This window comes from Papio anubis, chromosome 20 (assembly GCF_008728515.1).
Source record: "Papio anubis isolate 15944 chromosome 20, Panubis1.0, whole genome shotgun sequence".
Taxonomy (NCBI): domain Eukaryota; kingdom Metazoa; phylum Chordata; class Mammalia; order Primates; family Cercopithecidae; genus Papio; species Papio anubis.
This window is the reverse complement of record NC_044995.1, coordinates 35,919,472-35,945,020: the sequence shown is the minus strand read 5'-3', so window position 1 is coordinate 35,945,020 and position 25,549 is coordinate 35,919,472. Positions and strand designations below refer to the sequence as shown.

General features: G+C 52.9%; 1 protein-coding gene across 2 annotated transcripts in view; it reads left to right on the top strand.

Moving 5' to 3' along the window:
* The window catches only part of AP1M1 (adaptor related protein complex 1 subunit mu 1), a 32,516-nt gene extending 7,688 nt beyond the window's left edge, over nt 1-24,828 (top strand). The window contains exons 3-13 of one of the 2 annotated variants that reach the window (XM_021930831.2): nt 1,062-1,129; nt 2,704-2,834; nt 3,710-3,857; nt 5,056-5,091; nt 15,992-16,118; nt 17,118-17,260; nt 17,707-17,778; nt 18,329-18,487; nt 22,982-23,107; nt 23,695-23,770; nt 23,909-24,828. In XM_021930831.2, coding sequence (XP_021786523.1) covers nt 1,062-1,129; nt 2,704-2,834; nt 3,710-3,857; nt 5,056-5,091; nt 15,992-16,118; nt 17,118-17,260; nt 17,707-17,778; nt 18,329-18,487; nt 22,982-23,107; nt 23,695-23,770; nt 23,909-23,931 — 1,109 coding nt within the window. In that variant the 3' untranslated portion in view covers nt 23,932-24,828. The remainder of the gene's footprint in view (nt 1-1,061; nt 1,130-2,703; nt 2,835-3,709; nt 3,858-5,055; nt 5,092-15,991; nt 16,119-17,117; nt 17,261-17,706; nt 17,779-18,328; nt 18,488-22,981; nt 23,108-23,694; nt 23,771-23,908) is intronic. The other variant, XM_003915101.5, reaches the window with a different exon arrangement.
* The last annotated feature ends 721 nt before the right edge of the window (nt 24,829-25,549 follow it).

Sequence of the window (25,549 nt, the reverse complement as noted above, 5' to 3'; positions counted from 1 at the left end):
ATCTAGGGAAGAGGCAGGGAGGGCTCACCCCTCTGGCTGAGTGGACATCCTTTCACCCCCAGCCGGGACAGTTCTCAGCAAAGCCGTGGCTGAGAGGCACCCATGAAGCTGAGAGGCACCCACTGCCCCTGCTTATAAAGCATCTGGGGAGGGCACATTGCCAGGCAGCAGGAGGGAGGCCAGCGCTCGTTTGACTGGGCCAGCGTCCCTTTCCTGGGGCCCTGTGCTGTGCTGGGGTGGGGCGGGAAGAGAGAGGATGCAGCCCCCGCCCTCCCTCCTAGAGCTCACCGCTGGGCAGACAAGCCAGGCGGCACAGACATGCTGTGAACAGGGATGTCCAGGGTGCAGTGCGTGGGCCTGCAGAGGAAGAACCAACCTTCTCTGGGGGCCCATTAGGGAAAAAGGAACAGGAAGCGCCCAGCACACACTGACCCTGGGCGGCAGGGGCTGGCTCCCATGGCAGAAGGGAGCATCTGTGCCAGACATCTCACGTACATTGCCTTGGTGAGTTCATTCACAGGCCCCCATTACACAGGAGAGAAATATTGAGGTTTCTCTAGAAAGGTTTATTTCATGGGCCAAGGCTTATGTTTCCAAAGACAGGAAGGGCTGAAGCCAGAATTGGCCCTGGCTACTTGCCGCAGAGTCTGGCCAGGGGACCCTGGACCTCATCAGGGTCATGACGAGGTGTCGGCTTTGGAGGAGCAGGGCCAGTGTGTCCTGCTTTCTGCTCCTGGAATGAGCCTCACTCCCTCCCTGCTCAGGACAGCTCCTCACCCAGCCACTGGGACAGGTGCCCTGTGCCACCTGCCATCCCTGTGATTCTCCATCTTGGTGAGTGCTCCCTGGGGCCTGGGAGCATGTCTTTCTGGTGACTTCTGTGTCCCAGGTGTAGCTTGGACCAGGAGCTTGGTAGCCTACCATGGGCCAAGTAAACGGCTGGGAGTAGGGGTAGGGAAGGCTCTGAGGGTTGTGAGGGTTAGAGGGTCCCTCCATGAACCAGGATCTTCCAGGCAGCAGCCCCAGCCTCTGAATGCTCCTTAACTGTGACTACCATGCAGTGGTTGCCACATCCAAGAAGAATGCGTGCGTGTCGCTGGTCTTCTCCTTCCTCTATAAGGTGGTGCAGGTGAGTCTCGCTCAGCGGGGCTGTGGGCTTGGGTGGCAGCTGTCTTGGCTCTGCTTGTGGACCTCCCCATACCCGGCCACCTTAGAGACAGCCGTGGCCTCCCTAGAGAGTGCTGGGGCTGGAACTCCAGGAAGTGGCAAAGGGGAGCCCCAAACCCCGCCGCCATGCCTGTGGAATTCTGTAGCTCGTGTTGCTCTCTGACCCTGGGGAAGAAAGGAAAGTGAACAGGAAAAGGTGGGGCTGAGCAGTGGTGCCCTGACCCTGGAAGGGACAAGCAAGTCCCCCAGCCAGCTTTGGAAGGATATGGGGTGACCAGCTGATGGGGCTGGAATAACCAGCAGAGCTGCAGAGCTGAGCCAGCTTAGAATGTCCCAGGGGGCTCTCAAGGCACAGATGCCGGAGGCCCACCTTGGAGAGAGCTGACACGCCAGGCCCAGGCTGCCAGTGAGATGCAGACAGCAGCCAGGGCAAAGGTCCTGGGACAGGTGTGTGTGTGGTGTGGCCAGGGAGGCCGGCATGCCTTTGGCAGAGTATAAAGCTGAGGTCAGCTGGGAAGAGGGCAGGTTATACAGGAGTGTGGATTTCGTTCCACTTCTGATGAAAGGTGGTGGAGGGCTTTAAGCAGGAGACTGACGAGACATGGTTTGATCTAAAGCAGCCTCTCTGGCTGCTGAGCAGAAGGAGGACTTGAAGGCAGCCTGGAAGCCAGTGAGGAGGCTGCTGCTGGCTTCCTGGAGAGGATGAGCCTGGCTGGGGCGGGCTCTGGGGCTCAAGAAAGTGGGGAATAGGACCCAGGAGGCCTGTGCTGGGCCTGGGAAAGCTTTCATCCCTCACTGATGCCGCCTGTGCAGAATGTTGGGGAACAGGGGCAAGCCTGGGCGGTGAGGGCGTGGGGAAGGAGCTGAGGGTCACCTGGGAAGGCCCCGCGTGCAGGCCAAGGGCTGCCTTCACTGGACCCGTGGTGCTGTCACAGGCAGGGCTGGGCCTGGCTGTGACACCTGTGATTTCCAAGCAGAGGCCGGGCGATCACAGTCCTAAAGCGCACGGGGTCAGCAGATCAGAGGATGGGGGATGAGGGAAGGGGAAGGTCCTCACCCAAGGGTTGGGCAGTTCCTTTCTGCTTTAGTGACGCCCCTTCCTTCAGCATTCGTGCCTGCAAAAGTGCTTCTAACAGCCCCTCTTCTTTGGCGTCCCTTCCTTAACCTTCTGAGCTTTCCATTGAAATGGGGAAGATGGTAGCTCATCAGGTCCTCGTCTGAGTCGCTCCAGACTCAGGAAGGGATGACAGTTACAGTTGCTCAGGAGGGGCTCCCTGCCTGGGGGTGTCTGGGCAGGGAAGAGAACGGGGACATCTGTAGCAGCTCCAGACTGGTCCCACCCCACAGCCAACCACTGCTGTCCTCCTGCCCCATTACCTGGGTCCAGGGCCTGTAGCACGCCACCGAGCCTGGGAAGTGGGCTGTTGGTAGGACTTAGTGGGCAAATGAATGTGTGCAAGCGTTCATTCATTCCTCATCTGTCTGCTCAACGATCTGCCTCTCGTCCCTCCCTCCCTCCCTCCCTCACCGCCACAGGTGTTTTCCGAGTACTTCAAGGAGCTGGAGGAGGAGAGCATCCGGGACAACTTTGTCATCATCTACGAGCTGCTGGATGAGCTCATGGACTTCGGCTACCCCCAGACCACCGACAGCAAGATCCTGCAGGAGTGAGTGGGCAGGGGTGGGGCCTGGGGCCAGGCCTGGGCAGTGTCATGACATCGATGTCATCAGGTGTGGAAACAGAAGGGGCAAATTTGTGTTCGTATTGTCCCCCACCCGCCTTCCACCTCCAGCCGTATTCGGGTTTTTACTAAGTTGCTTAGTGGTTTTAATTCGTTTCCTCCTCTACACCCCTACATAACAGTGCTTTTCCTGCTCCTCATCTTTACTCTCCATCCGCGCAGATGCCCTCAGTCCCTTGCTACTAAGGTAGCTCCTTTGTTTTTACTGTCATAAAATGAGACTGTGATCGAAATCTCCCCTCTTTGGAATCCTGCCCTTCAGATAGTAAGCAACGTGAATTAAGTGCTTCCTGGGGGCCAGGCCCTAGCACTTCACATTCACTCGATTCATAGCCTCCCTGTTTACCGTCTCCTCGTTTTACAGGGGGTCAAGCAAACAGACTCCCCGAGAAGCCTGTGTTCCTAACCACTGCACCTGCTGCTCCCTCAGCGGGATGGGGTCACCAGGTTACACTCCGAGGCGGCAGTTCCATCCGCATGCTCAGCGGGGATGGGAAGCAGCTCACACCCACTTCTTGTTTTCCTCCCCAACATGGTCTTCTTGGCCCCCCCAAATGAGCACTTTAGACTCTATAACTTGAGTGTATTGGGTTTTGGAAATTGTGAAGATTTTCCTGAATGAAGCAGCCCCAGGTGAAACCACAGGCTGCCTTTTCTGGAGCTGCTGAAATCCAGGGGCTGTTTTCAAGGTGGCTAGAACCAGCCCTGCACCCGCCCTGACCCTGCCGAAATATCAGGGCCAGAAGCTGTGGCGTTGGTGCAGGTGCCACCTGCTTCACTCTGAGCATGTGGCCCCACAGGTACATCACTCAGGAAGGCCACAAGCTGGAAACAGGGGCCCCACGGCCCCCAGCCACCGTCACCAACGCGGTGTCCTGGCGGTCCGAAGGCATCAAGTATCGGAAGAATGAGGTGTTCCTGGACGTCATCGAGTCTGTCAACCTCTTGGTAGGCCTCCTTTCTTTCCTTCTTCTGTAGGGTTTTATCTCCTCCACGATAGAAATAAACACAGCGTTTTTAAACTGGCAAAGCCCCAAGAGCCATTCTGTGTGGTAACAGATAGCAGGATTCCGTTTGGGCCACTCATTGAAATGTGAGTTTGTCTTATCTTTTTTTTGAGACCGAGTCTCATTCTGTTGCCCAGGCTGGAGTGCAGTGGCGCAGTCTCGGCTCACTGCAACCTCTGCCTCCCAGGTTCAGGCGATTCTCCTGCCTCAGCCTCCTGAGTAGCCGGGATTACAGGCGCCCACCACCATGCTCGGCTAAAGCTTGTTTTATCTTTATTAGCATTTATGCTGACTGAGAATCCATACAGGCACATTATTTTTAAAAATTAGAAGCAGGATATGAGGTTAGAAAGTGAAGGACTCTTATCAGTCACCATGTACAGAAAAAAGAAAAAAAAAAAAGAAACCAAAGGGCTCCTATAATCAGAAAGATTAGGATTTATTCACCGCCAGCCTCTCGGGCCTCATTCTGTAGATAGACAGAAACAAGTATGTTGGTTTTTCTATAAACCTGAGATCATAAGATGTGGTTCTCCTGTAACTTATTTTTTTGTTGTCGTTTGGGTTTTGATTTTGCGTTCAGTGTTACTGTTTTGTATATATTTGTTGTTTTTTTTTTTTTTTTTTAGTTTTTTTAATTATGAGGAAAGTTGACATTTTGAAAATGAATTTTGGCGCTTGTGCAGATTTGTGTACCCATCACCACACCCAAGACACAGAACCTCAAAACCTCCTCATGTTGCCACTTCGTAGCTCCACGCTCCCCTCTTGCCCATTTCCTGGCCGCCATCGATCTATTTTCCGTCACTGGAGTCTTCATCGTGTTGTGATTGTCACATGAACAGCATCATATGTCACTGTAGCTGTCTTTCTGAGATTGTCATATGAATGGCGTCATACAGTCATGAGCTCTCGAGTCTGGCTTCTTTAACTCCTTCTAATTCTTGGCGATTCATCCAAATCCAATTGTTTTGTGTATCAAAAGTCTGTTCCCTTTTATATTTATTTGTATTTATTTTCTGTTCTGAACCACAGAAGGACATTTGGGTGGTTTTCCAATCTTTGGCAATTGTCAATAGAGTTGCTAGAAACATGTCGTGTCCAGGTTTATGTGTGGACATAAGTTTTCATCTCTCTAGGGTAAATACCCAGGAGTGGGATGGCTGGGTCACACGGTAAGTGTATGTTTACCTTTATAAGAAACTGCCAAACCATTGCCGTTTTGCATTCTCACCAGCAGTGGATGAGGGTTGTGATGACCCCACATCCTTGGTCAGTAGTTTTATTTTTGTCATCCTAATAGGTATGTAGTAGTATCTCAGCATAGTTGGGTGTTTTTTTTTTTTTTTTTTTTTGAGATGCAGTCTCGCTGTTGTCGCCCAGGCTGCAGTGCAATGCCGCTATCTCCACTCACTGCAACCTCTGCCTCCCAGGCTCAAGCGATTCTCCTGCCTCAGCCTCCCGAGTAGCTGGGATTACAGGCGCCCACCACCAGGCCCGGCTAATTTTTGTATTTTTACTAAAGACAGGGTTTCACCATGTTGGCCAGGCTGGTCTCGAACTCCTGACCTCAGATGATCCACCTGCCTCTGCCTCCCAAAGTGCTGGGATTACAGGTGTGAGCTACTGCGCCTGGCCTGTTGCATTTTCTTAATGGCTAATAATGTTGAGCATTGCTTTACATGTTTCTTTGTCATCTGTACATCCTCTTTGGAGAAGTGTCTCTGTGCATCTTTTTAGCATTTTAAAATTGGGTTATTTTTGTATAGTTGAGCCTTGACAATTCTATGTATGTCCAGATAGAAGTCCTCTGTCAGATAGGTGATTTGCAAGTATTTTCTCCCAGTCTGTAGCTTATCTTTTTATTCTCTTAGTAGTGTTTTTTGTTTGTTTGTTTGTTTGTTTGTTTTAGCCAGAGTCTCACTTTGTAGCCCAGGCTGTAGTACAAGTTGCATGATCTTGGCTCAGTGCAACCTCCGCCTCCCGGGTTCAAGTGATTCTCCAACCTCAGCCTCCCAGGTAGCTGGGATTACAGGCCCATGCCACTGTGCCCGGCTAATTTTTGTATTTTTAGTAGAAACAGGGTTTTACCATGTTGGCCAGGGTGGTATCGAACTCCTGACCTCAGGTGATCTGCCTGCCTCAGCCTCCCAAAGTGTTGAGATTACAGGAGTCAGCCACCATGCCTGGCCCCCAATACTATATTGAATAGGAGTGGTGAGAGAGGGCATCTTTGTCTTATGCTGATTTTCAGGGGGAATGCGTCCAGCTTTTGCCCATTCAGTATGATGTTGGCTGTGGATTTGTCGTAGATGGCTCTTATTATTTTAGGTATGTTCCTTCAAAACCTAGTTTGTTGGCTGGGCATGGTAGCTCACGCTATACTAAAAATAGGAAAATTAGCCAGGTGTGGTGATGTGTGCCTGTGATCCCAGCTACTCGGGTGGCTGAGGTGGGAGAGGATCACTTGAGCCCCAGAGGTGGAGGTTGCAGTGAGTCCAGATTGTGCCACTGCACTCCAGCCTGGGCGACAGAGCAAGACCCTGTCTCCAAAAAAAAAACAAAAACAAAAACCCAAAAAACCGTAGTTTGTTGAGAGTTTTTAACATGAAGAGATGTTGAATTTTATCAAAAGCCTTTTCTGCATCTATTGAGATGATCATGTAGTTTCTGCCTTTAGTTCAGTTTATGTGATGAATCATGTTTATTGATTTGCATATATTGAACCAACCTTGAATCCCAGGGATAAAAGCCTTCTTGTTTGTGGTGGATTAGCTTTTTGATGTACTGCTAGATTCAGTTTGCTAGTATTTTGTTGAGGATTTTTGCATCAATGTGCATAAAGGATATTGGCCTGAAGTTTTTTTGTTGTTGCATCTCTGCCAGGTTTTGATATCAGGATGATGCTGGCCTCACAGAATGAGTTGGGAAGGAGTCCCTCCTCCTCAATTTTTTTGGAATCATTTCAGTAGGAATGGTACCAGCTCTTCTTTGTACATCTGATAGAATTCAGCTGTGAATCCATCTGGTCCAGGGCTTTTTTTGGTGGGTAGGCTATTTATTACTGATTCAATTTTGGAGCTCATTATTGGTCTGTTCAGAGATTCAGTTTCTCCCTGGTTCCATCTTGAAAGGGTATATGTGTCCAGGAAATTATCCATTTCTTCTAGATTTTCTAGTTAGTGTGCATAGAAGTGTTAATAATAGTCTCTGAGGGTTATTTGTATTTCTGCAGGATCAATGGTAATATCCCCTTTTTCGTTTCTAATTGTATTTATTTGGATTTTTTTTTGTTATTAGTCTAACTAACAGCCTGTGTATCTTATTCATTCTTTTAAAACACCAGCTCCTGGCTTAGTTGATGTTTTGAATGGTGTTTTTGTGTCTCAGTCTTCTTCAGTTCAGCTGTGATTTTGGTTATTTCTTGTCTTCTGCTAGCTTTAGAGGTGGAGGCTTTTGCTTCATGAGTTCTTTTAGTTGTGATGTTAGGTTGTTAATTTGAGATCTTTCCAACTTTTTGATGTGGGCATGTAGTGCTGTAAATTTCTCTTAACACTGCCTTAGCTGTGTCCCAGAGATTCTGGTCTGTTGTATCTTTGTTCTCATTCGTTTCAAATAATTTCTTGACATCTGCCTTAATTTCATTATTTACCCAAAAGTCATTCGGGAGCAGGTTGTTTAATTTCCATGTAATTGTATGGCTTTGAGCGATTTTCTTAGTTTTGAATTCTATTTTTATTGATTTGTGGTCTGAGAGAGTGGCTGGTATGCTTTTGGTTCTTTTGCATTTGCTGAGGATTGTTTTATGTCCAATTGTGTGGTTGTTTTTAGAGTATATGCCATGTACAGATCAGATATATTCTCTTGTTTTTGGGTGGAGAGTTATGTAGACATCTGTCAGGTTCAGTTGATCCAGTGCTGAGTTAAGGTCCTGGATATCTTTGTTAATTTTCTGCCTCACTGATCTGTCTAATACTGTCAGTGGGGTGTTGAAGTCTCCCATTGTTATTGTGTGGGAGTCTGAGTCTCCTTGTAGGTCTCTAAGAACTTGCTTTATGAATCTGGGTGCTCCTGTTGGCTGCATATTTATTTAGGATAGTTAGATCTTGTTGAATTGAATCCCTTATTATGCAATGCCCTTCTCTGTCTTTTTTCTATCTTTGTTGGCTTAAAGTCTGTTTTGTCTGAAATTAAGATTGCTACTCTGCTTTTGTCTGTTTTCTATTTGCTTGGTAGACTTTTCTCCATTTTGAGTCTATGAGGGTTATTGCATCTGAGATGGGCCTTTTTTTTTTTTTTTTCCTCTCGAGACAGAGTCTTGCTGTGTTGCCCAGGCTGGAGTGCAGTGGTGCAGTCTCGGCTCACTGCAACCTCTGCCCCCCAGATTCAAGCAATTCTCCTGCCTCAGCCTCCTGAGTAGTTGGGATTACAGGCATGCGCCACCACACCTGGCTAAGTTTTGTAGTTTTAGTAGAGATGGGGTTTCACCATGTTGGCCATGCTGGTCTTGAACTCCTGACCTCAAGTGATCCACCTGCCTCGGCCTCCCAAAGTGCTGGGATATTACAGGCATGAGCCACTGCACCCAGCCAAGATGGGTGTCTTAAAGGCAGCATATCATTTGGTCTTACTTCTTTATCCAGCTCTTGCCACTCTGTGCCTTTCAATTGGGGCGTTTAGCCCATTTACATTCAAGGTTGGTATTGATGTGTGTGTATTTGATCCTGTCATTGTGTTGTTAGCTGTTCATTATGCTGACTTGTTTGTGTGGTTGCTCTATAGTGTCACTTGTCTGTATACTTAAGTGTGTTTTTGTAGTGGCTGGTAATGGCCTTTTCTTTCTTTCTTTTTTTTTTTTCTTTTTTTTGAGATAGAGTCTTGCTGCATAGCCCAGGCTGGAGCGCAATGGCATGATCTCAGCTCACTGCAACCTCTGCCTCCCAGGTTCAAGTGATTCTCCTGCCTCAGTCTCCCTAGTAGCTGGGACTACAGGCACGTGCCACCATGCCTGGCTAATTTTGTTTTTGTATTTTTAGTAGAGACAGGGTTTCACTGTGTTAGCCAGGATGGTCTCCATCTCTTGACCTCGTGATCCACCTGCCTTGGCTCCTAAAGTGCTGGGATTACAGGCGTGAGCCAGTGCACCCGGCCTTTTTTATTTTGTTTTGTTTTGTTTTGTTTTTGAGATGGAGTCTTGCCCTGTCACCCAGGCTGGAGTGCAATGGCATGATCTCTGTTCACTGCAACCTCTGCCTTCCCGGCTCAAACTATTCTCCTGCCTTAGCCTTTTGAGTAGCTGGGATTACAGGTACCCACCACCATGCCCAGCTAATTTTTATATTTTTAGTAGATATGGGGTTACACCATGTTGGCCAGGCTGGTGTCGAACTCCTTACCTCAGGTGATTCTACACTCATAAGAGATACTGGTTTGTAATTTTCTCTTTTTTGTAATGTTTTTATCTGGTTTTGGTATCAAGGTAATGGAGGAAGTGTTTTTTCCTCTTCTTTTTTCTGGAAGACATTTTATAGAATCCATGTTAATTATTTAAACATTTGTTAGAATTCACCACTGAAACTATCCAAGCCTGGAGATTTATTTTACAAAATGCTTTTAACCATGAATTTCAAAAAAAAAGTGGTTTTTTTTCTTTGAGATGGGGTTTTGCTCTGTTGCCCAGACTGGAGGGCAGTAGCGAGTTCACAGCTCACTACACTTTGACTCAAGTGATCATCCTGCTCAAGTGATCATCCCGCCTCAGCCTCCCGAGTAGCTGGAACTATAGCCATGTGCCTCCATGCCCAGCTAGTTTTTGTTTTTGTTTTTGAGACAGTCTCTCTCTGTCACCCAGGCTGGAGCGCAGTGGCGCAATTTCAGCTCACCACGACCTCTGCCTCCCAGGTTCAAGCGATTCTCCAGCCTCAGCCTCCCATGTAGATAAGATTACAGGCATGCACCACCATGCCCGGGTTGTTTTTGTATTTTTAGTAGAGACAGGATTTCACCTTGTTGGCTGGGCTGGTCACAAACTCCTGACCTCAAGTGATCTGCTCACCCCAGCCTCCCAAAGTGCTGGGATTACAGGCGTGAGCCACCGTACCCAGCCCTAAAAAGGTTTTTTTAAAAAGCCATTCTTGTAGAAGAGGTCTACTGGCTACAGATTCCCTTGGTTTTCCTTTAAGAATGTCTTTATATTTTACCTTTATCCCTGAAGGCTATTTTCACTGGATATGGACTTATGAATTGACGGTTTTTGTTTAGCACTTCAATATGTGATGTCACTTCCTTCTGGCATCCATCATTTCTGGTGAGAAATCCACAGTCCCCCAAATCTTTATTCCCGTATAAGTGATGTGTTATTGTCCTCTGGCTGCTTTCCAGATTTTTCTTTGCCTTTAGTTTCAGCAGTTAGATGAGGTGTGCATATCTTTGTGTTTCTACTGTCTGGGATTTGTTCAGCTTCTTGGATCTGTAAGTTTATGTCTTTCATCAAATTGGGAATTTTTCCATCATTGTTTCCTCAAATATGGTTTTTTGTTTTTTTGTTTTGTTTTGTTTTTTTGAGACAGAGTTTCATTCCTGTTGCCCAGCCTGGAGTGCAGTGGCACAATCTCATCTCACTGCAACCTCTACCTCCTAGGTTTAAGCTGTTAGAAGTAAAATGTTTATTCAGAAACAGAATGCTTGTTCCTCAGTACTGCAAGGAAAGATCAGCATTCAGACAAAAAGTTTTCTCAGCAAGGCAAATTTACCTTCTGCAGAAAGGGTGCTCCTTGCAGATGGAACAATGGTGAGAGCACACCTGAACAAAGGAAGGAAGCCATTTTTATCCCTTATGCAGCTTGTCCCTGCTGCTGTGTCCTATCTCCATTGGCTGGAGCCAGACCTCACAATCTAAGCTAAACCTGACTGCCTAATAACTTAAAACTTTCCTAAATAGGTAAAGGCAAGGGAGAACAAAGGAAAAAGAGGAAGTTGACTCATTCCCTTATATCTAACATCCCGTACATCTAAAATAAATATCTTGGTTAAAGTGCAAGGACATAGAATGTACTCATTCCCTTACATCTAACATTCTTATGTCTGAAACAAATATTTTGGTTAAAGTACAAGGACATAGAATGTGCTTATTCCCTTGTATCTAACATCTCTTACATCAAAAACAATTATCTTGGTTAAAGTACAAAGACATAGAATGTGCTCATTCCCTTGTATCTAACATCTCTTACGTCAAAAACAAATATCTTGCTTACAGTACAAGGATATAGAATGTACTCATTCTCTTGTATCTAACATCTCTCACATCAAAAACAAATATCTTGGTTAAAGTACAGGGACATAGAATGTACTCATTCCCTTATATCTAACACCTCTTATGTCTAAAACAAATATTTTGGTTAAAGTACAAGGACATAGAATGTACATTATTTCTAACACTTACGATTTATTCTTTAATAAGAAGGGCAACTTTGAAAAGGAACTTTTTTGCTTTCTACAAAGCGATTCTCCTGCCTCAGCCTCCTGAGTAGCTGGGATTACAGGCATGTGCCACCACACCTGGCTAATTTTGTATTTTTAGTAGAGATGGGGTTTCTCTATGTTGATCAGGCTGGTCTCGAGCTCCCAACCTCAGGAGATCCACCTGCTTTGGCCTCCCAAAGTGCTGGGATTACAGGCATGAGCCACCGCACCTGGCCCCCAGATATGTTTTTGTCATTTGACTCTTCCTTCAGGACGCCAGTGACATGAAAGACCTTTGGTTATTGTCTCATGTGTCCCCGAGGCTGCTTATTTTATTCTATCTTTTCTTCTCTCTGTTAGATTGGACAATTTACATTGATCTGTCTTTAAGTTCATAGGTCCATTGTCCCTTTCCTATTTGTCTCCATTCTGCTTTTTTTTTTTTTTTCCAAGATAGGGTCTCACTCTGTCATTCAGGCTGGAGAGCCATGGAGCAAGCATGGTTCACTGTAGCCCCAACCTCCAGGCTCAAGTGATCCTTCTGCTTCAGCCTCCTGAGTAGCTGGGACTACAGGTGTGTGCCACCAAGCCTGGCTAATTAAAAAAAAAAAAATTTGTAGAGTTGAGGGTCTTGCTGTGTTGCCCTGGCTGATCTCAAACTCCTGGGGCAAATTATCTTCCCACCTCATCTCCCAAAGTGCTGGGGTTACAGGCATGAGCCACTGTACCTGGCCTCCATTCTGCTATTAAGTCCATCGAGCAAGTTGTTTATTTCAGTTATTATATTTTTTAGTTCTAAAATTTCTCCATTTGATTCTTCTCTCTCTCTCTCTCTCTCTCTCTTTTTTTTTTTTTTTTTTTGAGATAGGGTCTTACTCTGTTGCCCGGGCTGGAGTATAGTGGTGCAGTTATAGCTCACTACAGCCTCAACCTCCTGTGCTCAAGTGATCTTCCCATCTGAGTGTGCTGAGTAGCTGAGACCACAGGCATGCACCACCATGCCTGGCTAATTCTTTTTATTTTTTATTTTGTAGAGACCAGGACTTGCCATGTTGCCCAGGCTGGTCTCAAACTCCTGGTTGATTCTTCTTTATGATCTGTTTCTTTGCTGAGACTTTCTATTTTAACATTTGTTGCAAGCATTTGCAGTTTTAAAAATAGCCATTTAAAGTCATCAGATAATCCCAACATCTGTGAAGTGTTGACAGTGGTTGATTGGGTTTTCTAGACAAGTTGGCATTTTCGTGGTTGTTTGTGTGCTGAGTAATTTTGGATTGCATCCTGGACTTTTTGAGCATTATGTGGTGATATTCTAGGCCTTACTTAAGCTATATGGGAAATATTGATATTTTTGTTTTAGCCGACAGCCAATCTTACTTTTAGGCCACACGTTCCAACCCCCAACCTGTAGACCATGAACATCATGTCAGTTCTTAAAGCCCCTGTCAAATTTCCAGGTCAAATCTCCTGGGTGTGCACTGCCCAGTGGCCAGTCTGGAACCAGGGTAGTTAGTTCAGTTCTCAAAGTCTTTGGTAAGTCAGAGTGTGGTATACGCACAGGATTCACACATGCTCAATTCTAGAGAGTTCTGGAGACATAAAGCACTTCATGGGGTGACTTTCCTGAGCTTCTGGCTCTGTGCTGTCTACCCGGTACTTTTCTGATACCTTGCGGTTTACTCTGTTGCACACATCTGCCATTGGGCCCACTTCCCAACTCACATGGAGAGAGGACAGAGTGAGAAAAGGACAGCGGTTGCCCCACCCCCTCGGAACAGTAGCTGGCGCCACGGGGCCTGGGACACGAGGAACCAGGGAGACGGGGGACTTCTGTGTTTTCCAGGAGAGTCGGGATTCCTCTTCTGGCCCCAGAGCCAGGCCTGGAGGCTCCACTGAGCTCTCGTGTGCTCTGTGGTGCACACTTCTGCTTCCAGACTGCTGCTGCACTTTCTCATGGGGGCGGTGGGGACACTGCGTTCGGGGCTCTTCCCTGGTCCACCTGCCGCTGTCCTCCGTGTTCCAGCAACTGCCAAGCCTCCTGCCCAGGTTTCAGAGCTGTAGTCAGTGGCAGGGGAAGGGGCACCAGCCGACCCACCTTGCCAGCCGCTTGCTTTTATGTTCACTCTGGCCTCATCCCTGCAGTGTGGGTGGACTGTGATGGGCTCAGCCGATCCAGTCATGCGGGTCACTCGGGCGCCCGTTTCTGACGGCCACAGGCAGTGCAGCATTGGGCACACTTGCTCAGCCCCAGACGTGTGCACTTGGGTGTCTCCGCGACCTGGGCCGGGATTTCTGGAGGGCTGAGGCGGAATTGCCAAGGAGAGTGCTGCCCGGAAAGACTCTTCCAGCGCGCTCCATGCAGACCTCTTCGCTTTCTTACTTTCTAAGCCATGGGACGGGACAGTGGCCTTGCTAACCATGTTCCCCTCTCCCCTGGGGACCCTTGACTGATGGTTTATTGAGCCCAAATCTGGGTGCCCTGGGGTGCAAAGGCAAGTCCCAGGGGACAGCTTAGAGAGAGCCGAGCAGGGAAGCGCTGGGGCTGCGGGGGTCCCTGCCACAGTGCACTGCTGCACGTGGCTCCACCCCACACGGGGCAGCACAAAGGCAGCTGTCAGAATGCCGCCTTCCTAAGTGGCTTGCAGAGCTGGCGGCTGGGTCAACATTTGCCTCCAGTTGCGATCATGTGAGTGGAGCCTCGTACTTACACAGCCGGGCCCTCAGCAAGCATCCCTTCAGCACCCACTCTGGGAAGTGCACCGGTTCTGGGTGGCTTGTCACACCTCAGCTGAGAAGGTCCCGATTGCTGCCCACAGGGCTGAGATCAGCCTCATGGACTGAGCGGCTTTTCAGCTCCACTCCCTGGGCCTGCCTTCACGGCATTCGTGACCTCATGTGTTCAGTTACAGCTGGCTGCGGGGACAATCCCGACTCCCTCAGGGGGAGGCAGCACCCAAAGGGAATTAGGGGCTGTGACAGTTGAGAAGAGGGCCCTCCAAGAAGGAGGCAGGCGAAATCCCAATGCTCGGGCTCCTGGAACCCCGGCCGGTGAGGGTCCCGAGCTCCTGAGCCTCCATGTGTCCACTGAGCACCTGCTGCCACACACGCTGTTTCCAGTGCTGGACATGGCGGCGCACAGCCGCACGTGGCTTCCCGCAGCAGGGAGGCAGAGACAGATAAGCAGGCAGTCGCAGGGAAGCTGTTGTGCACCATGGGATCAGGGAGCTGCTTGTGAGATGAGGACAGGACAGCACCAGGAGGTGAGGCTGGGGAGGTGACAGAACCAGAGCCCTTGGGGCCATGTCCAGTTCCCTGCCCCTCCCCAGGCTGTCATTTGCTTGGCCCCTCAGTTTTCCCGATTCTCTCAGAGGCGGCAAGCTGGTGAGGGTCTGTTTGTCTACCCAGTGCTTTTTGGACATCATGCAGAAGACTACACAGACTCTCCTGCCACTCTGCAGACAGGAAACACAGGCCCTGCACCATGTTAGCCTGGCTGGAGCCAGCATCTGGCCCCAGGTGTCCAAGTCGGTGGCCTTTGGCCCACTTGCTGGTGTGGGCATGGCCTCATGCAGCGTGGCAGTATGCAGTGGTGGCCAGGGCTGCAGCCCCTGCGATTTTTCTGCCTGTCACTCTGTGCCCTCAGCACGGGGCCTGTGATCTGTGCCTGTTTCCTGACTTCTAAAATGGATGCAAGAAGAGATGCTCCAGCATCTTGGCTCCCTCAGGACAGGCTAGGAGATGCAGGACCATCGCCCTGGTGTGGATTTTTAATTGCACTTTCAGATGCATCTCGGCATGCGCAGTGGGTTACACCCCCTCAGGTCATCTCCGCACGGTCCCTTCCCCAGAGGTTGTCGAGGCGTGTGTGGAGCGATGCCTGGCGTGGTGGAAATGCTGTCAGTGTCAGCCACTGTGACTGGATTTAAGTTGATTATTTTGGATCAAGTGTTATCACACTTCAGGGTGGCCCTGGGAAGCAGGAAGGAGTCAGGACCCAGGAAGTGCCATCTCTCATAAGCCCTGGGGTGGAGGGGCCGGTGGCCTCCCCAGGAGGCCAAGAGGAGAAACAGCATTCAAGAAAAGCAAGTCTGGCCTGGTCCAAGAGACCCCAGCCCAGCCCACTGGGTGAGCAGGGACCATAAGGTCCTGGCTTGGGGCCAGCCGAGCTCATGGCCTCTCGAGGCTGATTCAGCACAGGGACCAGCTGCCAGGTCGGCCCGGGGCATTCAGGGGGCTCTCAGGAGGGAGGGACTGGTGCCTGAGAGAGAACTCTCAGAGGGGGCTCCAGGCACGCATCACCAAGCCCCATTGTGGCCTGAGGCCTAGAGGGCAGGACCCACAGTGTCCACCTCATGTCCACAGGGTCCCGGCATTAAGGCTGGAATAGGGGGTGGGTGAACCTGGGGACCCTCAGCCAGGCATGGGTTGGTTTGGGTTGGGGGTAGGCCTGAGCCACAGTTGGGACTCCCCCAGCTCAGGGGATGCCCAGGAGAGAGATGGGCTTGGAGGTGAGAAGGGCGTTGAGAGTGGGGTGGCCAGAGGGTCACATGACGTGGTAGGAGGCAGTGGCTGGTGAGTTGCAGACCTCCCCTCACGCCCACACCACCCCCCCAGGTCAGCGCCAATGGCAACGTCCTGCGCAGTGAGATCGTGGGCTCCATCAAGATGCGGGTCTTCCTCTCGGGCATGCCCGAGCTGCGCTTGGGCCTCAACGACAAGGTCCTCTTCGACAACACGGGCCGTGAGTACCTGTGCCAAGGGCCCTGCCCATGAGGACGGCTTCACCGGGCACGCACATTACAGCCCAGGGCAGGGTTGGGCCAGGCGGAGGAACAAGCTAGTTTCAAGCACTTGGTTTAGCAGCATTTCACACTGCTTGAGACAGCTGTGTAGAGTATTCATCCATCCCAGGACATAGAAGGCGCAGGGGAGTGAAATCCTCCAGTCCAGCTGGGAGGCCCCCATCACCCGGCCTCACATGCCAGGTCTTGCACCCTGCCCTGCACTGCCCAGGCCGCTGGAGCTCAGGCTGAGGCCTTGCTCGCTCCCTCCCAGGCCAGGTTCTCCCTTCACCTTGGGCCCTAGGTGTGGGCTGTGTGAAGGCCACGCACGGTGATTCTCGCTCCTGCCGCTGGTCTGTAACACTTCCCACGGCAGGGCGGGGTCAGAGGGGCTCAGGGCCTGGGTTTGCAAACTGTGCCTCCCGCCTCTCAGCTGTCACAGGCCACTGGAAGAGGGTGCAGTGGCTAGGCATGCCCCCGTTCCTGGCCCAGTGAGGGCTTCTTGGGCATCAGCCCATGAGGGCAGCTCCCCGCCTGGGGGTGGGCAAGGCCCCACCCACATAGCCCTCAGTGAGGTGGGAAACCGAGGAAGACCCAGGACCCCGTGGATGCCGGGGCCTGAGCCCTTGGGGAGCCCCGAGCCATCCCCCAGCCGAGTCCATCGATCAATCATTCAGTGAACGTGTTCTGAGCTGGTCCCCTGGCTGGGCCCTGGGGTGGCCGCTGGAGACTCAGCATGAACCAGACCCACCAGCCCTGCCCCCCGGGACCCCAGGAGTATGAGGAGTGACAGGGCAGTTGTCTTGGGACCCAGCCCCCTTGGTGTTTGTGGCCCAGGCTGCTGTTACTGCGTGGACTGGGGGCCCTGCTCTGCTGGGGTGGGTCCCAGGGGGTAGGAGTACTGCTGAGAGAGTGACCTGGAGGGCCCAGGTCTGTTCTACCCTCACCCCTGACCCCAGGCGGCAAAAGCAAATCCGTGGAGCTGGAGGATGTGAAGTTCCACCAGTGTGTGCGGCTATCACGCTTCGAGAACGACCGCACCATCTCCTTCATCCCGCCCGACGGCGAGTTCGAGCTCATGTCCTACCGCCTCAACACCCACGTGAGTGCGCCGCCCCGGGGCTGGGCTGTTGGTGGCCGCCTCCTCCCCTTCACCTCCAGGAGGTGAAGCCCAGGCAGGCGCCGGGGCTGGCCCCACCCCATGCTCCATGAGCTGCCTGGCTCCGCAGAGATGGAGTCTGAGGACCTGGGACTCCGAGCTTTCTGAGGGGCACAGACCCCTTTGGCCACCACACCTCTTTCCCAGGCAGCCCCCTAGAGCAGGCCCTGCGCACGTTTTCTGCATTTGCACCGAGGCCTCCCTAGTAGCTCCCTGCTGCCTCGGCCTGTCTGCCCTGACCCTCCCTGACGCTGGCCGTGCACTCCCCACAGGGCCCTGGGCCAACAGCTGGGCAGATGGCCCCTTGCCCTGGGCCTTGGTTTCCCCTCTGAAATGGGCCTTTGTCAAACATGGCCAGGTGTGAGCACCCTCTCTGCCCTCCTCGGCAGGTCAAGCCTTTGATATGGATCGAGTCGGTGATTGAGAAGCACTCCCACAGCCGCATCGAGTACATGATCAAGGTGCGGGGGCCCGAGGCCACCCACTGAGGGCCTTCTGGTGTCTCTGGCCCGTCCTGGGGGCCTAACCGAGGGCTGGGGGTGCCGTAGGGCTGCCATCCATGCACCCTCGCTGTGGCCTCAGATGCAGGCGTGGCCTGACACTGAGGAGACACCACCTGGGGCCTGCTCCTAGATGGTGCCACTTGTGGGGAGGGGCCTGTAACTAGGCGTCCAGGACACTCCCAGAGGTATTGCCCCCAGTGGAGCACCTCTGCCCCTCAGTGACCCTGTCCAGCGCAGCCTGGCCCTGGGACACAGACATTGTCCTAGGAGGGCAGGGCAGAGGGAGGGATGGGGAGCCTTGGAAGCTGAGCAGACAGGAGGACGAAGATGAAACGCCTGAAATTAGGCCTTGGGAGAGTCTCAAGGGTAGGAGTGGGGGTGGGTAGTGCCTGGAGAAGTGGGGCTAGGGAGGATTCCCCAGGCCAGGCTGAGGGACCTGTGGCCTGGAGGGGCTGGGCTAGCTCACTTTGGCCTCCATAACCCCGGGCCGCATCGGCCTGGCCTGCAGGCCAAAAGCCAGTTCAAGCGGCGGTCAACAGCCAACAACGTGGAGATCCACATTCCCGTGCCCAATGATGCCGACTCACCCAAGTTCAAGACGACGGTGGGGAGCGTCAAGTGGGTCCCCGAGAACAGCGAGATCGTGTGGTCCATCAAGTCCTTCCCGGTGAGCACTCCATCCAGACATCCACATGCCCCCTGCAAGGCAGCCTGGGTGCCGCAGGACCCCCGCACCTCGAGATGGGGTGACCGTGGCCACCGTGTCCCCCACACCTGGGACTTCTGAAAGGGTGGACGGAGAGCCAAGGACTGGAGGGAAAGCGGGAGGAGTCAGAGGCTGACTCAGCCCCTGGGCCCCTTTCTGCTTTCCTCTTGTTTGTGAACCAGCCTCTGTCTTCAACCTCAGGGCAGTGCCCTCTCCCTCCCTCTCTGTACTGCCCCCGAGTACTGATGTGAGATGGGGCTCCTGTCCATGCAGGCTCTGGAGGAGCCCCGTCCACTCTGGCAGGTGCAGGGCCCTTTCCGTGCAGGCTCAGCCTTGCCTGCCATCAAGGGGCATGGCTGCCTGTAGGCCAGAGCAGCACAGCCTCCCGAGCCCTGCACCAGCCGCCCATGTCCTGGGCCAGCTCTGCACCGGCATGACTTCCCCAGCACCGTGTTGAGGATTCTGAGGGCTTGAGTCTGGGCTTGCCGGGTGTACGCAGTGCACAGAGAGGCTAGGCCCGGGCATGGCTCTGGAGCCAAGCCGGGTGGCACTGACCTGCTCCGCCAGGCGGGCTCAGGGCAGGCGCTACTTTCCATGTTCTCCCGTCTCTCCGGCTGCAGCCCCAGCTGAGTTAAGCTGGAAATGCTGCAATTCAAGCGCCTTGAATTTCATGATGGCACTTTCCCTCCCAGCCTCAATCTAATCACATGACATAAAATGCAGACAGTAGAGGAAGGAGAGAGAAAAGCCCATTACCCCACCACCTAATACTCCCGTCAGCCTTTCTGCGCGTCTCCTTCTCACCTTTCTTTCTGCGTATGTTGGTCTTCCTCATTATACGCAAGTAGAGCCAGCTTGGCGCCTGCCCTTCCACGCGGCGCTGCGGCAGAGCGTTTTCCCTCTGGTGTTCACTGTCTTCTTGGCGGTCGGCTTTGGGAGCTGTGGAATATTCCATGGAGGGGTGGTGACCATCCCTGATTGTTGGATTATCTCCTCTTTTCCTGCAATTCCACTGTTGAAAATAGTGTTTATCATTTAAAACACAATGGGAGAATACCTCATCAAATAAACAGCACGGTGAGCTGTAGACGGAGGAGGAAGGGACAGGGCTAAAGGCCGAGACACAGGCCGGCGTGGACCATGCTTGTGTAGATTTGACTTCGAAGCCGTGCACAGGCACACCTCATTTTATTGTGTTTCCCAGATACTGCATTTTTATTTTTGTTTCAGTTTTTAAACAAATGGAAGGTGTGTGGCAACCCTGTGTTGAGCAAGTCTGTTGGCGCCATTATCCCAACAGCACGAGCTCACTTCGCGTCTCTGTGTTGTCACTCTTCAGCAATAAAGTATGTTTTAACTAAGGTATGTACATTCTCTTAGACATAATACTGTTGCACATTATTCAGACTACATTATACAGTAAGCTTTTTTTTTTTTTGAAGATAGTCTTGCTCTGTCACCCAGGCTGGAGTGCAGTGGCACAATCTCGGCTCACTGCAGCCTCCACTTCCCAGGTTCAAGCGATTCTCCTGCCTCAGCCTCCTGAGCAGCTGGGATTACAGGCATGCACCACCATGCCTGGCTAATTTTTTTTTTTTTTTTGAGACAGAGTCTCTCTGTCACCCAGGCTGGAGTGCAGTGGCGTGATCTCCACTCACTGCAAGCTCTGCCTCCCGGGTTCACGCCATTCTCCTGCCTCAGCCTCCCGAGTAGCTGGGACTACAGGCGCCTGCCACCACGCCCGGCTAATTTTTGTATTTTTAGTAGAGGCAGGGTTTTACCATGTTAACCAGGATGGTCTTGATCTCCTGACCTCGTGATCCGCCTGTCTCAGCCTCCCAAAGTGCTGGGATTACAGGCGTGAGCCACTGCGCCCGGCCGCCTGGCTAATTTTTGTATTTTTAGTAGACATGGGGTTTCACCATATTGGCCAGGCTGATCACGAGCTCCTGACCTTGTGATCCACCTGCCTCGACCTCCCAAAGTGCTGGGATTGCAGGCGTGAGCCCCTGAGCCCGGCCAGTAAACGTAACTTTTATATGCACTGGGAAACCAAAAAATGTGTGTGACTTGCCTAACTGTGCTATGTGCTTTATGGCAGTGTCCAAACTGCAATATCTCAAGGTGTACCTGTCAGCGCTTTCCAAGCATAGAAAACAAAATGAAATCAAAATGGAAAAAAAGGGAATTCCTAAAAATGAAAAGCAAAATTAATTCATCAGCGTATCAAGTTGATGACAGCTACAGATACACATTACTTCAAGTAACACACCCTAAAGACAAAAGGAAGTGCAGGAAATAAATTTTAAGAAATACAGAGAGGTAGATGATTGATAGATTAGATAAATAAATACCCTTCCCTCTTTCTTAGATTGCTGCATACTAAAAGGTTTTTTTTGTTTGTTTTTTCTTTTTCTGAGAAGTCTCGCTCTGTTGCCCAGGCTGGAGTGCAGAGGCATGATCTCGGCTTACTGCAACCTCCACCTCCCAGATTCAAGCAATTCTCCTGCCTCAGCCTCCCAAGTATACAGGCACACGCCACCGCGCCCGGCTAATGTGTGTATTTTTAGTAGAAGCAGGGTTTCGCTGTGTTGCTCAGGCTGGTCTCAAACTCCCGACCTCAGGTAATCTGCCTGCTTCGGCCTCCCAAAGTGCAGGGATGACAGGCGTGAGCCACCATGCCTGGCCTATTGTGAATAATGCTGCTGTGAACGTGGGTGCATACACATCTCTTCAAGACACGTTTTCATTTGTTTTGGGTATATCCCCAGAAGTGGAATTGCTGGATCATGAGGTAATTCTATTTTCAATTTTTTGATTTTTTGTGGAAGTGCCACAGTGTAGGCTGTTTGCTTTTAAACGCAGTGTTTCTCAGTCCTGTCCCTACTGCTGTTACCAGGGTAGAGAATTTGACGTGTGCCCATGGGTGGCCATGGCACCATGACACTGTCCACCTGGACGGAGAGCTGGGCTGGGCCTTGCGTCCGGGCCTTCTCCTGACTCTCTCTGCATCTCCCATAGCACCCGCTTTATAGAAGTTGCTGCCACGTTACTTGGTGCGTGGGTACCTGTGACTATTGGGACGGCAGCCTCTAGGATTGTGGCCTGTCCTCCTGTTCGCCTGTCATTCTCCCTTGTGATGATGGCAGCCCTGTCCTCTTTTGTCTGCCTTTGGCAGCACGCCTGTCAATGCCTGTTCTTCCTACCTGGGGAGCCCTTCTCACTGTGCCTTTGTGGCGTCGAGTCGGTTTTGATGTGTGAGCTGGCGCCAGCCTACAGCTCTCATGGAGAGCGGAATTAAACCCATTCGGCTCAACACGACAACACGGGCTGGGCATGCAGGCCTCCATGGCCCCTGGGGAGGGTCTGCTTCCCTGCCTTTTCTTTGGCTTGTGTTTTTGCTTTGGTCTTTGCTAAGGTTCAGATTTGGGTTCAGGCTGAGTGTTTGGGACACAGGCTAGTCACCGAGCAGGTTTGTTCCCTCGCTGCCTGCTTCACCAGTTGCTGATGTTGCATCATCCCCCCGTCATCCTCCCGGAGTCTGTACTCAGCACATGTCACCAAGTCAGGCAGAGTTCTCACTGTCACACTGCCCTTGTGGCAGTAGGCAGAGATGGACCACTCGGCCCTGCGCCAGGTGCATGGGGCGGCCCCTGCTCTGAGGTGGAAACAGCTCTGGTTGGCAGCAGCTCCCCCTCAACCTCGGCCTGAGCCCTGGGGAGCACAGACTGTGGGGTTCCCGGCGTGGCTAGAGCTGGGACCGTGCCCCTGACCGCTCAGGGTGAGACCAGGCACTGGGGGCGACCAGGCTGCGACCTGTTGTTCCTCAAGGCAGGGAGAGGGTAAAGGCCACAGCCAGGACTCCGGTTCCAGTCGGAGCCAGAGCCGCCCCTGCTCACCCTCAGGAGCAGGACCCAGGGCTGACCCGTCACTCAGTGCACGCTCCTTGGTTTCTTCCTTTTGTCGCCTCTCCCTGGTCATGGTTCTCACCTGGACACTCTATTTTCTTTCACATGCTGTCCTGAGACTGGGCGTGTGGCCTCTGTCCCCAGCAGCCCTCACCTGCCACGGTCATTACACACTCTTCTTCCCATGGCCGGTCTGTGTGGTTCGCCAGCCTTGGAGGAAAGTGCATTCGGGGAGCTGGAGCGGGGGGTGCTGGGCCACTGCAGGCCACACTGGCAGGGGCTTGGTGACTGGGGCTGGCGGCTTGGTGAGCTCAGCTCTAGGTGCCTAGGTGTCCTCATGGGGCAGCTGGACACCCCAGAGCAGAGGCTGTCCTTACCAGCCTGGGGCAGCACAGGGCCAAGCTTTGGTTCCCCAACACAGGGGCTCATGCTCTGCTCCCTGGACTGGGGTGAGTGGTCAGTCTCTGCCCATCGCCACTAGGGCCAGAGCTATTGGCTAAGCTGGGGCAGGACCTGGGCCTGAGCGCCTCCCCCGTCTGCTCCCCAGGGCGGCAAGGAGTACCTGATGCGGGCCCACTTCGGCCTGCCCAGCGTGGAGGCTGAGGACAAGGAGGGCAAGCCCCCGATCAGCGTCAAGTTCGAGATCCCGTACTTCACTACCTCCGGCATCCAGGTACGCAAGGCCCAGGCGGCTGGGCCCAGAGCAGGGACACAGGCCGCAGGGGACACATCAGCGCAGCCAGCTTGGGAAGGGGTGTCGGTCAGCTGGAATCAGGACCCTGCAGTGCTACAGGCCTCTGCCTCTGCCTCCCCACAGATGGGGAGAGGCCAGGCTGCCTCTGCTCAGCCCTGACCCCTGAGCTCAAAGCTCAGAGATCATTCTGCCCCAAAACTAGCGTTTGAGGCTCTGCCATCCACACTCGTGCCCCGTGGGACCTCTTTTCCCTGGCACCCCCTCAGGAGCCCACAGAGGGAAGAGAGGCTCCCAGAGAGCCAGGGGCCTTCTGGCCTGGCGCCCCCAGCAGGCCACCAAGGCCGTGTCTGCAAGCCACATCCTGGCTCCTCAGCGCTTCCAGAGGCGGCTCTGCCCTCCCACACCTTTGCATGGTCCAGACAGTCCCTTTCACCCCCCGAGGCCTGTACTCATCCGCTTGTCATGGCCTCCCCTGCCAACCCCAGGCTGCCCCAGCAGGAATGATTAAGGGGGGACCAATAGGGCGGGAGCCTGCGGTGCTCAGGGCCCTGCTACCTGTGCCCCAGGTGCGCTACCTGAAGATCATTGAGAAGAGTGGATACCAGGCCCTGCCGTGGGTGCGTTATATCACGCAGAACGGAGGTGAGTGAGGCCCCACCCGTGGGGTGGGGTTGTGCTGAGGGGTCCTCTGTGGCTACCCCCAGGGTGGAGCCATTGGGTCGGGTCCCGAAAGCTGGAAGGGTGCAGAGCCCAGCATGATGCCTCCCTCCTGTCTCCTAGATTACCAGCTCCGGACCCAGTGAGGGGCTGTCGCGGCCAATGCCCCGGCCTCGGGGCTCCTGGGACACACCTGCCAAGCCCGCCAGATGGAGGGGCCCTCCCTGGTCTCTGGCCACCCTCCCAGCCTCCGCCCAGGGACCCCTGCCTTCCCCAGGCCACCTGCTCTGCCGTTGACAGTCGTCTCAGATGCCCCTTTCCCAGAAGAGGCTGGTCTTCGAGAAGGCTCGTCTCTTTTCCCCCTGAAGTCAGTTTCAGGGGAAGGATGTGAAAATTTTCCCTTTTGAGGTTACAGCCTTTTATGCTGTTGAGCTCCCAGGTACCAAAAAGCTTGGCCAATGCTTGCCAGCCAGCCAGCTGCAGTTGGCATCTGCCACGAAGGAAGCACCAGCCTCGCCAGGCCAGCAGGGGCGTCATTTTGTTGCCATTTTGTTGAATGTTATGGGTTTATGGGTGTTCCTGGAACTTGTCTTTGTGCGTTCGTTGCTGTTTGTGTTACCCTCACTGTCCCCATGTCCCACCCACGTCCTCCGGCACTCAGGCAGCACTTAGTGAGGACGAGCCCTCACCCCTCTTGTCTTCCTCCCCGGCAGCGCCCGCAGCGGGCCGTTTACACGTTGGGGCCGGCACCTGGTGCTCTCGGGGGCCACTGCAGCGTCTGCCTGCTGCCTGGACTCGCAGGCCTCGCCTATGGCGCCTTCCCAGGGCCAGCCTGGGTCACAAGATGCTGTCACTCAGCCGGATCAGTATTGACCCACCAGGGGAGGTGGGGATCGGTGAGAGACGCCGGCCTCAGACTTTTTCCCACTGAGGGTCCAGAGAGCGGGGCCACGTGTCACCCACATCTGCGCTTGGTCACCCGCCCTCCCTACCCTGTGTGTGTTCATGTCATAGTTACATTAAATTCCATTCATTGAATACTCCACAGCCTTCCTCTGATGCGGCGTGGTCCCGACCCCTCCTGCGTGACCACAGGCAGCTGCAGGGCTTGCCTGGTTTCATCGCCTACCTTCCCTGTGGCCCCACGAGGTGTCACCAGCTCCCTCTGCTTCCCCAGCTGAAACACAGGAAAAGCAGCTGCGGGAAGAGGCAGCTACAGCGCTGGACCGTGGGCCACCACTTCCGGGCCACACAGATGAGGCCACGGAGGTAGCGTCTTCTCCTCTCATCCAATCTGCTCCACCCTCAGATGGCCAACAGCCTGTCCCCACCTCTCCCCAAACTAATGGCCGACTCAGAGCGTGGTCCTTGTGTCCACAGCAGCAGCCCCTGTGTCCTAGCTAGAAATGCAGGTTCATGGGCCAGCCCTGACCCGCCAAAGTGGAGGCTCTGGGGCCAGGGTCCCAGAAAACATTAACAAGGCCCCCAGGTGCTTCTGTGAACTGCTACCTGGTCCATGGGGGAAACAGCACATAGACAGGAAGTGCCACCTGTCCTTGGCTCCCTCCCGGACCGGTGCTAATGGTCCTGCCTGGCCAGCAGCCTCTTGCCTTCCTTCTCCCCGTCCCTCTGCTGTCTTGCTGAGCTCATCCTCAGGTGTCTAGTGGGCATCCGACCTAACGGCCCGAGTAGAGCCTTCTGCCCACGTAGGTCTTCCCCATCTCAGTCAGTGATGCTGCCCCAGCCCAGGCCTCAGACCAAAGC